General features: G+C 31.9%; 1 protein-coding gene and 1 long non-coding RNA gene across 2 annotated transcripts; both read left to right on the plus strand.

Annotated features, from left to right (window-relative positions):
• The first annotated feature begins 11,297 nt into the window (after positions 1–11,297).
• On the plus strand, positions 11,298–13,360 carry LOC108325577 (uncharacterized). Its single transcript, XM_017558674.2, has 3 exons — positions 11,298–11,715; positions 11,927–12,129; positions 13,195–13,360. The coding sequence occupies exons 1-3, from the start codon at positions 11,476–11,478 to the stop codon at positions 13,358–13,360; spliced, it is 609 nt and encodes a 202-aa protein (XP_017414163.2). The 5' UTR covers positions 11,298–11,475.
• Positions 13,361–13,390: 30 nt separating this feature from the next.
• Positions 13,391–14,145, plus strand: LOC128195965 (uncharacterized). The gene is made up of 3 exons (XR_008247936.1): positions 13,391–13,478; positions 13,570–13,661; positions 13,761–14,145. It is a non-coding gene; the product is annotated as an uncharacterized LOC128195965 (long non-coding RNA).
• Positions 14,146–15,566: the final 1,421 nt, after the last annotated feature.

Consider the following 15,566-nt stretch of genomic DNA (forward strand, 5'->3'; position numbering starts at 1 on the left):
TCGAGTCTAGGAGAGAATTCGATAGTAGGTGACGTAATAAATTCAAATAATTTCAATAAGATAGACTTTTAATAATTTTAAGACCATTATAATGAAAAGTAAACTTTAAAATTAGTTTAACTTTGATTTAAATTCTACACCTTTCAAAAGCAATTTAGTGACAGACAGATATAAATATTTATATGAAAACTTCCAATTTCGTCCAATCTCATGTAGTGTGATTTCATAAATCTTGCATACATGTATTAAAATAAAAAGAAAATTCAATATAAATAATACAATGTAACTTTCTTTCAGATTTTGGATACAATTTAATAGAAATATAATTTTTGAAAGAATAATATTGGAATGAAAAAGGATCATGAAAGATATATATGATACAAAATATAATTGTAATTACACTGTCTAATTGAATAATTAAAAATTAATATCTAATGAGAAAAAAAAATTAAAATTATATATCACTCTAAGACATATTAAAGGTGATATATACAGTAAGAAGATAGTTATATTTAAAGTTTATATCCCAAATACTATAAATATATATAAAATATAGTTTAATCTTTCTTACCATATTACTTCATAAATATATTTATTTGTAGAGAAATCAATATTCACATGTTTATCCACATTAATTCTTCTTCATCTTTCATTAGTACAAAAACGATTTTTACGTATGTTATTTTTGACTTTTAATGTTTAAAAAATACCAATATTATATCAAGGGATGTTAATTGACATCGAAAGTTGAGATTTTCAAACATTAATTGACTTTAGAAATTGATATTTTTAGACATCAATTGACATTAGAATTTGGTTAATTTCGACGTCAAATGATATCTAAAAGTGCACTTTGAGACGTCCTTCTTTTGTTTTGTTTTTTTTTTCAATAAATGATTCATTTTTATAGATTTACCAAACCTGAAATGCATAAAACCAACAAATGTAGCCCAGTTTTGGCATTTTATATATCCAAAACTCATTTTCAAATTTGTATGAACTAATCAAAACTATAAATTAAAGCTATCACAAGTAAAAACCTGAAAAATCATGAGAATGTGACTAACACAAATTTATATGCACCATCACCCATAGAATGAAAAAAGAGTTATCATTCTATGAATCCTTACTATGTACGTTAGTAGTGGTGTTACAGTAGTAATACTGAATGATGTTATAGTGAGTAGTGTATATTGACTATTTATTTGTGATTTTTGGTTTTGATAGTTACAGTTATTATTTTTGGTTGAAATATTTTTTTATCACTCCTTGGAACCCAAATTTAAGAGAAAAAAAGACCAGGATCCCTTCTTTTGGGTCTGAAGTTTAAAAATTATTTGGAAAGTCAGTTATTGCAAATTTTTAAATGACCATAACTTTTTCTCTGATTAACAGATTTGACTTTATTATATATCGACTTGGGGTAGAAAAAAATTTTCAAGGCCATGACAACTAGCAAAATTGGTTGTTCCTTCTAGATTTTCACAAAAAAGACGTTTTCTATTTTTTTCTCAATTTATTTTGTTTTCCAAACTTTGCAAGAATATTTCACATACCTAGACTTTGAATTTTGATCTAAAATTTTTTGTGGGGCTTCTCATGATTTTTTGGTGTTTTGGACAAATTTTCAGGTCATTTGGAGTTCTTTTGAATATACTCAGTTTTATCCTAAGTTTGGATGTATACGATGTATGAAAACAAACAAGTTCAACAATACCAACATCTACAAGTTCAACCAATTTATAGCCCATAAAAACAAAAATGAAATAAAAAATCCAAAACAAAATTAACCTTCTTAAAGGTGGGTTCACTACCGGAATAAAGTGTTATCGCCATTGAGGGAGAAAGGAGAACACGCCTAAGGTCTAAAGAGTAACTATGCACGAAACTCCATCAAAACAAAATTAAATCTTACCTAAGTAGTTAATCAACGTGTATTTTTGTAAAATGAAAGAAAAATTACATGTGCTAGTCATCGAACGTTTCGTCCAAGAAGGGTTTAAGCAAAGGAGAAGATTTCGCACAAAGATAAAGTGAATAAATTTTCCCCCTCCCACCCAAATTTTTAATGAATTCACTAACATATAATGTATGAAAAGTGATATTCCAACATTTTATAGCTCTTTCACGTCAGAAACTAAGGCATTAGACATCATACATTAGTATATTTTCGCTTTTGCGCAAATGTTTTTATGAAATTTACCCAATATGATGTCAGAAATTGAGAATTCTGACGTCTAATGACCATATGATGTCAGAAAAGTATAAATTTTGACATCAAAATTGAACATATATTTACAAAAATACCACCAATCATTTTTTACTTTGGCTTTTTTGTATTTCGACGTTGAACGCGAGACGTTAAAGACTTATTTTGCATGTCATTTTAAAGCATAAGGACTAGGGTGTATAGATGTCACCAAACCAAGTTTCTCTACTAGAGGTTTACTTGTTACATTTGTACAATTTCCTCCATCAATGATGAGTGAACACACCTTTCCCATAACCATACATCTAGAATAGAAAATATTTCTTCTTTGGATCTCATCTTCCTTCTTATTCATACTACTCAATATCCTCCTTACCATCAAAAGGTCTCCCTCCAAAGTTGGTACTTCACACTCCATGTTCCATAACTATTAGATGATTCAAATGATTTATCAGCGGAATGCTCACAAATGTACTCTCCATTCTCCAACAACATCATAGTTCTCCTATTGGAACATTCAACTGTTATATGTGTTGTACCCAAACATTTAAAACATTATTTTTGAACTAGAATGTGAAGAATCATTATTAGATTGAGAAATTACTTTACCACTTGAAGACTCCTTCTCCTTAGATTTAGGAATGGTAGAAGTAGCTCCCTCCTTCTTAGATTTCTCCTTATCCCTCCATGAGGTGGATGACTTCCTGTAGGAACTTCTTCTCTTGAGTTATTGTTCCACTTTTGTGGCTTGACGAATAAGATCCTCCAAAGTCTCATAATGGTACATTTTCACCACATCTTGAATCTCCTTACTTAATTCATTCAAGAATCTGGCCATTGTAGTCATAGGTATTTCTTTTATGTAAGCTTTCATCAAGGTGACCTCTATCTCTTGGACATACTTTTCAATACTCCTATTTCTTTGTGTAAGTCTTTGTAATTTGTTGAAAATCACCTTTTTATAATAAGAAGGCACAAATATTTCCTTCATAACTACCTCTAATTTCCCCATGTAGAGATTGACGACTTTCTCCTTCTAGTTATGTTCATGGTAATTTGATTCCACCAATTCATAGCTTAGCCTTCATTCTTCAAGGATGCCATAATAACCTTATCATCATCTTCATAATCATAAGAGGTGAAGATTTGGTCAAACTTCATTTCCCATGCCAAGTAGGTTTCCGGGTCATTAGCTCCATTAAATTTAGGGATTATAATCTTCATCCACATCTTATCTCTTCTAGACATGTGGTTCCCAAAATCATCTCGTATTTGGCCCTTCCTTGGTTTAAAAACGTACTCCTCTTCATCATTATGTGAAGAATGATTTGAATTATCATGTCTCATTTTCCTTCTCTCCGCTCCTTCACACTCACATTTTCATTAGACTTTTGAGTCTTTCAAACTACAGTTGACTGTGTTGTTGTATTTGAGTCATTTGTAAGTTGAGTTTCTCAAGTACAACCATGATTATCGTAGTCTTAGGTGATGAATGATCACTATTATGGAAAGAAATCATGTCCTGCAAGAAAATCTTAGTAATAACAATATATGTGTGTGTGTGGACTTCACCATTCTTCTACGTGTTTCACTCAAATTTTACTCGTGTATCATACTTAGAGGCTTTTTCTTAAATGTACTTTCTTACCTTTTACTATCTAAATTTTCTTTGAAATTTGGTAAAAATAGTTTAAGCAAAGGGTGAACAAACATTGTGAAAAACGTTGCAATAGCTAAATTTTGACTCAAGAGGTCAAAGAAAATACAAAACTCTAGACAAAACTTTAAGAAAATTATAAAATATACAAAACAATAAAATTAAAAAATAATAAGACTACCCAGAAAGATTTAAATGAGACAATGCAAAGACTCTAAAAAAAATATTGATGACAATAAACCACCAACAAAAAAATGCACTAAAGTTTGTGTTGAACTCCTCAAATATTTTTTTACTCTTGGATCTTACTTTTTCTTCTTCTTTTCTTTCAATATATATTTGTTTCCTTTCAACTTAAATCCACTATTCTTTCTTTCTTTTTCAATTTTGCAATTCAACCACAAACAAATAAAACTAAATAAATTGTTCTTTAAACACCAAAATTCATGCAAAATCAAAGTAAATATATAATTAACAGAAAAATCACTAGTACAAAATGGGCATACAACGTCTAACACTCAATGTCGGATAACCAAGCACCCCAACGTTAAAAATGACCAATGAAAATATTGTAAATAAAATCACATGATTGATGTTGGTTAGAGGAACTGACGTTAATTGTCTTTTTCAAGTCTGTTGGTGAAAGAATAGACGTCTTTTAGTTTTCAAATTCATAAAAATTGAGTGCAAAAATATTTTAAGAGACCCATTAGACGTCGGTTGGTTAGAGGAACAAATGTTAATTACCTTTTTGAAGTGTGTTGGAGAAAGAACAAACGTCTTTTAGTTTTCAAATTCATAAAAAATTGAGTGCAAAAATATTTGAAGAGACCCGTTAGACGTTGGTTGGTTACAGGAACATACGTTAATTGCCTTTTTGAAGTCTGTTGGAGAAAGAACAGACGTCTTTTAATTTTTAAATTCATAAAAAATTTAGTGTGAAAATATTTTAAGAGACCCACTAAATGTTAGTTGGTTAGAGGAGCATACATTAATTGCCTTTTTGGAGTATGTTGGAGAAAGAATAAACTTATTTTAGTTTTCAAATTCATAAAAAATTAAGCGTGAAAATATTTTAAGAGACTCATTAGACGTCGGTTATTTAAAGGAACAAACTTTAATTTGAGTGTGAAAATATTTTAAGAGCGCGAGAAAGAACACTTGGTTCACTATTTTTGTGTGCACTTTCTTCATTGCAGGTCGAACGTCTTTAGGGAAGCTTTCAGCGATCACCAAAGGTAATGTTTCTTTCACTTAACACAAATGTTTGTTGATTGATGACTTTATATGTATGATTTCCTTTCATTTTAACTGATTAATTTCGTGCATAGACACCATTAGGAGCACCATTGAATTCTCTTCGACGACCATCAAACGTAATATTTCTTTCACTTAACACAAAAAATCGTTGATTGATGACTTTATGTATGATTTCATTTCATTTTAACCGATTAGTTTCGTGCATAGACACCATTTGGAGCACTGTTGAATTCTCTTTTTTCCCTCTTCGGTAGTGGTTGTCTACTCCTCACCCTCACAATGGCACCTGTCTACTGCCTCACCTTCACGGTTAGTTTCATTTTTGATTTTTTATGTGTATTGGTTGTTGCATTTTCATTGGTTATTGAACTTTTTATTGGTTGTTACTACTTCTAAAATTCTGAAATTTTTGTGGTGTATTATTGTGTTGTATATTGATTTTTCATGGTTTCAGTGGAAGAAAATATTGACGATTTTTTTTAAAAAAAACCCATAAATTGATGATGTCAGACATAGAGTAATATCTGACGTCAATTTGCTCTATGTCGTCGGATTGTTCTATGTCTGATGTCAATTAACGTCAAATTGTTTAAATCCGACGTCAATTTAACGTCTCCCGATATGACGTGATATGACGTTGGTCTCTAATTCGACATGATAGGCCGAAAATCACCGACGTTATATGGTGTTTTTGTACTAGTGAATACAAAAATAGATTATTTCTACAAATCAAATGTAGAAATATACAATTTAAATAAAGAACACCTAAAAATAATTAAAACTCAACAAAATTGAATAAAACCTTAAGAGTTTTACTCCTTACAAAATTCTAAGAACAAATAACTAAACATATTTCAAAACAAGCATAAAACAATGACATTAAAAAAAATTAGGATTTTTAATATGACAAAAAAATAAGATAAAAAGGAAATTCAAACAAGAACCTTGTTCTAAATACCAAATGATATAGTCTAGGGATACCAGATAATACGCTCTGGTGTTAGTTGATATGATTCTATCCAAGAAGGAGTACAATTGCTTTGAATTTGAATCTTCAAGAGACACAATAAGATAGGGATGTAGGATGCCACAACCTAGCAGATTGATAAGTCAAGTAAATATTCTCCATAAAGATGTTAATCTTTGATAAGGATCAGAGTTCTAATCCAAGAATTAAGAGAATCCTCTCTCAAATAATGAAAATGTATATAATATGACTCAAAAGTCTCTATAAATGTATTTGGTGTTTTAATGTATAGACACAAATATTTAAGCAACCTACGTAATCCTAAAAGAAAGCCTAAAAATATTGGATCTAAAATATCTTGAAAATTAAAAATAGAAATGAATTGTTCACCCAACGAATTTACAAAATTAAAATAAATTATAGACACTTTAAACGCTTAAAATTTTAATCTATAAGAGTGATAATGTTCACATCTTTTGATTTTTAGTTATTTGTAGCATTACGAGCCTTGAATAGATTTGTTTTTCTAATCTTTTACTATTTGTTCTTGTAATAAGTTATTTGAATTAAAAATATTCATCTTTAAATTCTTCAGGGAATCCAAATATACTTTTCTGTCAATTTTTATGAAATTAAGTTTAGGTTATGTACTACACTGAAATTCTTTGCGATAAATTTATATACAAGACTAACAAACATATACCATAAAAGTTTTAATAATGAATACATTTTTAGTATCATATTTTTCAAACATTATAGAAATTTTATTGTTCAAGTCCAACAATATAATACATTTTAGGTAGAAAGACGCAAATTGCTAATTGCACCACAAAGTTTTTGAAAACATTGTGAAAGATTCAAAAATAACCGTGAAAATGTTGGGCCTCAGATATGATTATGAAATGAGAGAAAACTAAGTTGCACAACATGCTTCCCAACAATTTGCATTGAAAGATTGAAAAAACAAAAAAAGTGTAACGGTATTCCTTGTGTGATGACCTGGGACGAATCTGGAGGTGTTAGAGTGAATAATGTATCAAAGTGTTAGAGTGGATACAAACAAATATAGAACAAGTAAAATAAAAGTGTATCATTATTTTATCTTGTGTGGTTAGTGTAAAACAATAAAAATTAGAAAATATTTTTTTTTTATAAACTCAGTTGAAAACACTTATTACATGTTTTCATTCTTTTTTTCATGATAACAAAAAATAATAAAATTATCATTATAATTATAAAAGTAAATTTAAATCATTTAAAAAAATTATTTTAAAATTATTTATTTTTTAGATAATGTTTTATTATAAATAGTTATTTTAGTTAAAAATAATAGTTAAATTTTAGAAAAAAATCAAATAAAAAAATAGTTAAGTTTAAAAAATAAACTTTCACTTAAAAAATAAAACTGGTAAAAGAAATTTTAATTTAAAAATCACGATTAAAATTGAAAACAAAATATATACTCCAAAAGATGAATAATCTTTATATAACAGTGTAGATTACATTTTAAATTAAAAATTTTGATTTTTTGTAAAAATGTTCCTCGGTATCATTTCCTATTCTTACGAAAATGTTTAAGTTAAAATATATATCTGTGTTCATATCCCCTCCTCCTACATCCATCACTCATTTCAACGATATATTTTTATTTACTAACAAAATAATTTATGTTAAAATATATCATAAGTTTATTTAAAATTTATTTTTTAAATTTGATGTGATATAAAATAATTTATTAAATTATTATAATTAATTTTATTTAATATTTTATTTTCAATAGATAATAAGATCAATTTGTTTAATTTTGATTCAGGTATTGCTAATCTTAAATAAGTTTTTATTATTTTTAGCATTGAAAAACTCTTCACAATTGAAAATGTCAATTAATTTATCATTTTTCAATCCTATAATTTTTTTTTAAATACTTAATTTTGCAAATAAATTCAATCTATTAAAGTTCAACAAATTATCATTGTAACATCCTAAAATATAGCATAATACTGTATCATAGATTAATCACACATAATAATATGATAGACTAATTCACATAAAGCTAGTAAAGTATTTTAATATTACACTTATCCAAAATAACCATAAAACTAAACTTTACAGAACAATATAAGTCTGATACCAAATATAGACATAAACCGAATGGTGATACAACACCTTGTATAAACCGATCGGTTTACAAAATATAAACTAAACCTATTGACCGAACGGTCCAATCTAAAGCTATACACAACTGATGACCGAGCGATCTTAACCTAAGCAACAGGATCTTCGCCTTCCAACGCTTGCTCCATCGAACACTCATCGCCTTCTGCTCACATCCACAGGATGATCATTGCAAAAGAAAAGATAACCGGACGGACAAAGCAAGACAACACAAGAAAGTAGGGTAAACTAATGTAATTTAATTATAAACAAATATACACAATTCATGCAAGTTCAATACGTATGAAATCGAACGGTACATCATGCAAACATTGAATACAATTAATCACATACAAACTGAACACCACCATTCATATATATATATATATATATATCAAAACCGAACACTATGACTTGACCATCCAAATTGTATGAATATGTAGCTACAATCGTCCTTGCACTTGTGGTAGTGTAATAGCTGACACCAATCAAGCTACTACCCAAGGTTAATCCCATAATACCTATCTCGGCACCCTAAGGTGGTAGGACCTCCTGCTATTCTCACAAATGATATACCTCTCTTTATGTGAGAATGATACTCATAGAATTTCAGGATGAACGCCAGCTTAACATATCCATATTCATACTTTACAATTCAATAACCATACACGAGACATTCCGCCTTGGAATTCTCTTCCACAGTATTCAAAAGTCCAACATTCTCATATTTAACATAATCTATCATTCATCAATTATATTTTCATTCATAGAATAAAGAGAACATGTGAACGTTGGAGACCGAACACCTTCACATTACCTAATCGAGAGAACCGAACGGTTCATAAGAGATAAAACAGAAGAAATTGACCGAACGCTATTATTGACCTACCACCATAGAAACCAACTAGTAGGAACTTAACCCAACCCGAAGAGTTTAAACCACACACTCATAGCTCAAACCGAAACTCTTAAAAACCTATACCGAACACTATACTAGACCAAATACTTAGAGATTATTGGATACTCTATCCAGACCGAACACTAGTTTAATATTAGAACACTGTGATTAGACCGAACGATCATAAATAGATAATACCTCTAATAGACCGAACCCAATTAATGACTAAGTACGTAACATCATCGAACGGTCAACAAAACAAAGCTCTGAATAATACTCCTTAAACCAAAACAAGATATTTTTCTTAATTTCTAAAACTGCCAAACTTGATTTCTAATTTATTTTAAACTTATTCCACTGAACCTATTACACACTACTCACCACTCACATTTTCACATACTCTCTTCCCAAACAGAACTGACCGAACGTTCTACAACAGGAAACTCCAACCTAGTTCACATGTCTCGGCCAAACACAGAATTTGAATACAATTCAATCAAACATACCATTATTCATACATGCAAGCGTACACACATCAATTCCAAACACAGAAAAATATTATTAAATCACTAGCTTCCCTTACCTTGAATAAACTAGGCACTTCCTATGCTTCCACCACTTTGACTAATCAACAACCACTTCTAAAGCAACCTACTACAATTCCGATCGGCAAAAAGGGACCAACCAGAGGATCAAAGACAGAAACAAGTTCAGAATGATAGATGAAGAACACATGCAAGCTAAATAGTGCTTGCATGTTCCAGAAAATACCGAAACTTAAAAAGAAGAATGAGTTTACTTACCCACTTCACACAACAACTAGATTGATGGAAAAGAAACTCTTGCCACCAAGGAAGAACTCAGACACAACCTAGATGATAATCAGAAGAAGAAGAAAGTGAGGATTTTTAGAGAGAAGAAGGAGAATTGTAGAGAGAAGGAGGAGAAACTCAGAAAGTTTGGAGAGAAGAGATGCATGCAAAAGTGGCTCAACGTTTGAAAATTTTACTTATATACTATTGTCAAAAATCGATCGGCCAATCAACTACGCACACTTGTCTTCCACTTTCTGAATTTTCTAAACCATTTCACCTGCACTTGGTTTTCCCTCACACTGAAATTAATGATTCTGACAATCATGTTTTAAAGGTTTTTCAAAACTTTCAAGTGCCTAAAATATTTATTTTTTAGGAAATCTAAATCAATGATTTTAATGGGGGATTTTTACTAAATTTCTCAAATTTGTATCAATATTCTTTAATTGGCTTGAATCATATATATTTTCATCAGGTATAATCATCATATAGTATTTCAATCTTCTCCTCACTACCGTGAGTTTGAGAATCAAAATTATCCTCATCATTAACTATTATTTCTCTATTGTTGCTTTTACATATATCTATATTATTATTCTCTTATTCATTGAAAGAGCACCACCTGTAATTTTTAATTCATTTTTTTGTATTCATTTTTATAAATTTATCCATAATTTTTTTTATGCAATTAAAGTCTCAACTCTTATATGCTAGAGTTTTGCCTCAACTCTTCTATGATTCAAGAAAAAAACAACAATGAATCAAAAAGAAAAAAACAATGAATCAAAAAATAAATAAGTAAGAGAATATAAATGAGTTTAAGTAATGATTTCAATCCCTTGTATGAGTTTTATAAATATTTATATAATAGATATATCTTATTAAAAAAGTTTCTCTTGAATACGAGTGTGTGAGGGGCTAACCAAGTAATTGTGCATCAAGTTCTCGTACAGAGGAGCTACCGAAGCATCAAACTCAACCATTATAAGCTTCACAGAAAGTAGACATATACGCTAGAATTTTAGGGGAAATAACCATAACTGGTACGTTGTTACCATAGAAGAAAAATTTAGTGGTATGAATTACAATAAATATAAATTTCAGATGATAATATAAATAAGTTTATATTAATTTGTCAATATATGTTACAAAAAGGACATTACATATCCACAACGTTCTAAATTTTCTTTGACTTTTAAAATAATATAGTAATAATAATAATAATAATAAATAATAAATAATAATAATGGAATAATAATAATAATAATAAAATAGTATTTATTATAAGAATAAAACAGTGTTGAGTTGTAGTCCTTTCCGTCATCTTTGTCATTCATGCTACGACCCTCACCATACCAATTACTACTTAAAAACAGTCCTTGCTTTTCACTTTGCTTCAGTGCTTCTTCTGCCCAAATCCAAACCTCGCAGTTCTTCATCATTTCATACTCCAATTCATCATTCAGAAACCTATCTCTCCTTCACAATCATTTTCCGCCCTTTCGTATATCCACAATGTTCAACTGCACTGTTTCTTCTTCCAACAGGACCACCGCTTTCGACCGTTTCTACACTCCTCCGCTTTTCCGAAAACTGCATCCAGACCACCGGAAAAAGTTCAATTCTGACTCGGTCCAACCGGATTTGCAAACCGCTTCTTACGAACCGGCATTGTCCCCCACTGCCTGTCTCAGTAATATGGATCGTCTTTTGGACGCATTCACACCCTCCGTCCCTGCTCACTCGTCCCGCGAGGTGCTCAATCTAATCGTTTAATTAACATGCTTTCATTTCTGTTCCTTGTTCCTTAGGCTACTGACTTTCAAATTTCATAATGCTTTTGCAATGTTTTCTAACTGTTCTTCTTCTTAATTTGAAAAATTAAATTGGACATGGTTGGTGTTTTAATTGCTTATTTTTTCACTTCCTATTGCTAACTTCTTGGCCTTGGCTTTGGATTGTGCAGCCTAAAATGAAGGGACGCCGAACTGGTTACTCCAGTACCAACAATAGCAGTGGACGCCTATATATTGTGCTCGAGGATCTGTGGGAATCCTACAGAGAATGGAGCGCCTACGGTGTAGAGGTGCCAGTAAGCCATGACGGAGAGGAGGAGGCAAAAATATACTATGCGCCCTCCCTCTCTGCAATTCAGCTATATGCTCAGGGGTAGTTTCTTTATCTCCATTTTGCTTCACCAATGCTTATAATTTGTCCCTTTGTCATAACTCTTTTATTTTTTTATTTTTTTGCCATTGGTTTTGCGTCACATCGAACTTTTCTTCCAGTTTTTGTCAAAATTGATTTTTACTGATTTCCTACTTCTGCTTTGCTCTATTTTCTTACTCTGATCATGGAACAGTTGTGTTTCATACTGATTTCTTACTGTTCTTTCTGTCTGATGTAACAAAATGCTGAGAACCAAAGGTTCATGCTTGGTTGGATGGAATTTTGTGATTTGCTGTGATTCATATCGTTTTGGCAGGAGTAATCTAGCAAACAGCTATAGTTTTCATGGCCTTTTATGCTTGAAGTGCTGCTTGACTTGTACCAATGCCTCACACTAATTTATACCAAAAAGTCATATTGTTGATGACCATTTATTTCCAACAAAGTTGTAACTTATCAGTTCACTCGTTCTACCTTCACTGAAGCAACTTGGTTAGTTAAATGGTTATTTGGTTAGAATTATGGTATAAGTTAGTGTGTGAGGCCCTGGGTGAAACTTGATTCTTCGCTATAACTGTCAATTCAAAAGGCATTTAGTTTTAGTTGTTAAAAGTTGATTAAACTTTTAATGGATCTTTCTATTTGCATCTTTCATTATTTACATTGATACGGTATTGCTCAATTGTAAAGTATGCCCGAGTGTTTGCACATTGACCTGAAAGTGTCACATGAAAGTCTGCAGGATAACCATTTTATACCCAAGATCACCATATTTTCGGGTGCTTATGTCTTATTCCCTCTTTATTTGATGGATTATAGACTTTGGGAAACTCTTTAGTAAATTTTTTTGTTGTGCTTTCACAGTTCACTCTCATTTTATGTGCCAGTTCTTCGTGATTTGGTAAATTTCCACTATTTAACTTGCTCTCAACCAAATTATGCTTCTAGTTCATGATATTGTTTTACATTATTTCTTTGACAACAAGACATCATCATAGCACCATTACGACGATTAACATGATGCCTGGTTATTAACATCTTAACTGGGGGCATAAAACTGTGCAGGAGACTTGAAGAGGACAGTAGCGCTGAGTCTTCTCAGGAGACAAACTGCTCTGCTGAGCAGCTTGTCTATGAATTCTTCGAGGGAGCTCTGCCACATATTCGGCCTCCTTTACATGATAAGGCAAGTTTCGTCCTTTCAGATCTACCTATTAAAATCTCCCCCTGATTTGGACACTAACAATTTCTTTTTCCTCTCAGGTTTCCATTCTTGCTTCTGAGTTTCCTTCGCTCAAGAAGTATAGAAGCTGTGATATATCACCTTCTAGTTGGTTTTCTGTGGCCTGGTAGGCTTCAAAACGTTCATCTGCTGTTGTCGTTTAAGTTATCACTAAATTTTTCATTGTCCTCATGAAAAAATGAACTTCGGCCGCCCAGGTATCCAATATATAAAATACCAGTGGTATCATCAATCAAGAGGGTGGATGCATCTTTCCTGACCTACCATTCCCTGTCAGCTGACTCAAGAAGTATGCTTCTCTCTTTCATTCTTAGTTTCTGACCATTTCAAGCACGCAAGTAGTGAAGTTCCCAACAATTGTACCTGATTTGGCTTATATATGTCTCAGGGAAAAACCAACTGGAGTTTAGTAGCAGGAAGGTCCGTGATGATGATGAATCCTTAAATATATCTCTTCCCACTTTTGGCCTTGCCGCTTATAAGTTGAGAGGCTCAATACTAGCTCCTCATAGAGACTCTGAATGGCACAAAGTGGACTCTCTTTTGGAAGCTGCTGCTGACTGGCTACAGAATTTGCAAGCGAACCACCCAGATTACCTGTACTTTGTTAGCCACAGTACCTTGTACAGATAATGAAGAAAGATTCAAAATATTCTTCCACACATTCAGAGTCAGAGAAGCTTCTGCATCGAGTATAGCATCGACATGAAACTGAATTGATATGCCGAAACATTCTTACTAACTATATTCAGTATCAGCTGTTATTTTCGGTCTGCCCATAGGAGTTGAGTTGCGGTATATAGTGCAGGTGACAACCTCTTGAGTTTTTAGTAGTGATTTACGAACATGTTGTTTATGATTGGACTGTATTAAAGTCCCGTGAAAAGCTATAGGCAGTAGGAATTTGTATGCCATAAGAGTAAGACATGAAAGAAGTGCAGTATAGGAAATTAAGAGTATAAGGACCCGCTTCTTTTGTGTTTTTTTGCCAACTTTTTGACAACGCCATGTGTCAACAATTGATTGGTTCGTTTGAAATAAATAATTTTTGTAAAAATGTGACATGGAAAAGGATTCAGGTTAACCATTTTGATGATTCTGAAAAGGATCGCGATATTCCAACGTTTTCTTAACACATTTTTTACAACGCCACGTGTCGTACTTTCATTGGTTTGTTTTAAAAATAATATTTTATAAAAACCTTCAAAATGGAAGTTTGTAACCCTTCTTTTAACTGAAAATCCAAAAATACCCCTTTCTCTGTTTCATTGGAGACGAAGGTCCCTTCTCGTGAAGGTCCAAGGTCGCGTTTCGCAGAGAAACTTTTATGCGTGCCTTAGAGGACCAAGAATTTCTAATTGAAGAACTTAAAAGGAGGGTTGCAAGTTTGGAGGCACAATTGGCTGAAGAGAAGGCAAGAAGGCAAAACAAAGATGACGTTGGACAAAGTGTGCCTCGTACAGAACCATCCGTGAACACTGGTTTTGTATCCCCTACTGACATTGACGGAAATGAACAACCTTTGAAGACGTATGTTAGGGTTCGTTACAAGGAAAGAGCACTTAGGACTTCATACACCGGAACCGTAGTGCTTAGGATAAAAAATGAGTGATATGTGTATTTAGTTGATTAATGGAAAGTAAATGATAATTGTAATCATTGTAAATAGATTAAGAAAACAAAGTGTAATGTATCGGATTTAGTTCAATGATATAAAATTTGAGTTTTTGTTTGAATTGGTCTCATATTTTATTTTTTCAATACCATTGTTATTATGAGTTGTGGGTTTGTGCATTTCAGAATGAGGTCAAGTTTAGTGTCTCCTAAGTTGCAGACTTGTTTGTAAGATGTTGGTGTTTGAGTGGTCATTCTGGGTAACATGGGTGACCAATGTCAAAACCAGTTCATTTGAATGACAATTTGAGTGGGGGGTGATGTGATGTGAGGCCAAGGAGTGTGGAGTGACCCCTCATCACTTGGAGGACCAAGCTGTGCAAGGGATGACTGAGGGTGTTGAATAAATGCTCTGGGAATCGTTTACAACTTCCTGGTAAACGATTACCCGAGAGAAAATGTGATTTTGTACAGAAAGTCCAACTGAGGTAGTCAGTCAAGTTAACAGGGGTGACCATTGTCAAAAAAACTGGGTTTGAGGCACTTTTGCACTTGTTTGAGGCTGGTCCTGGTGTTTCAA

The sequence above is a fragment of the Vigna angularis genome, chromosome 3 (genome assembly GCF_016808095.1).
Source record: "Vigna angularis cultivar LongXiaoDou No.4 chromosome 3, ASM1680809v1, whole genome shotgun sequence".
Taxonomy (NCBI): Eukaryota; Viridiplantae; Streptophyta; class Magnoliopsida; order Fabales; family Fabaceae; genus Vigna; species Vigna angularis.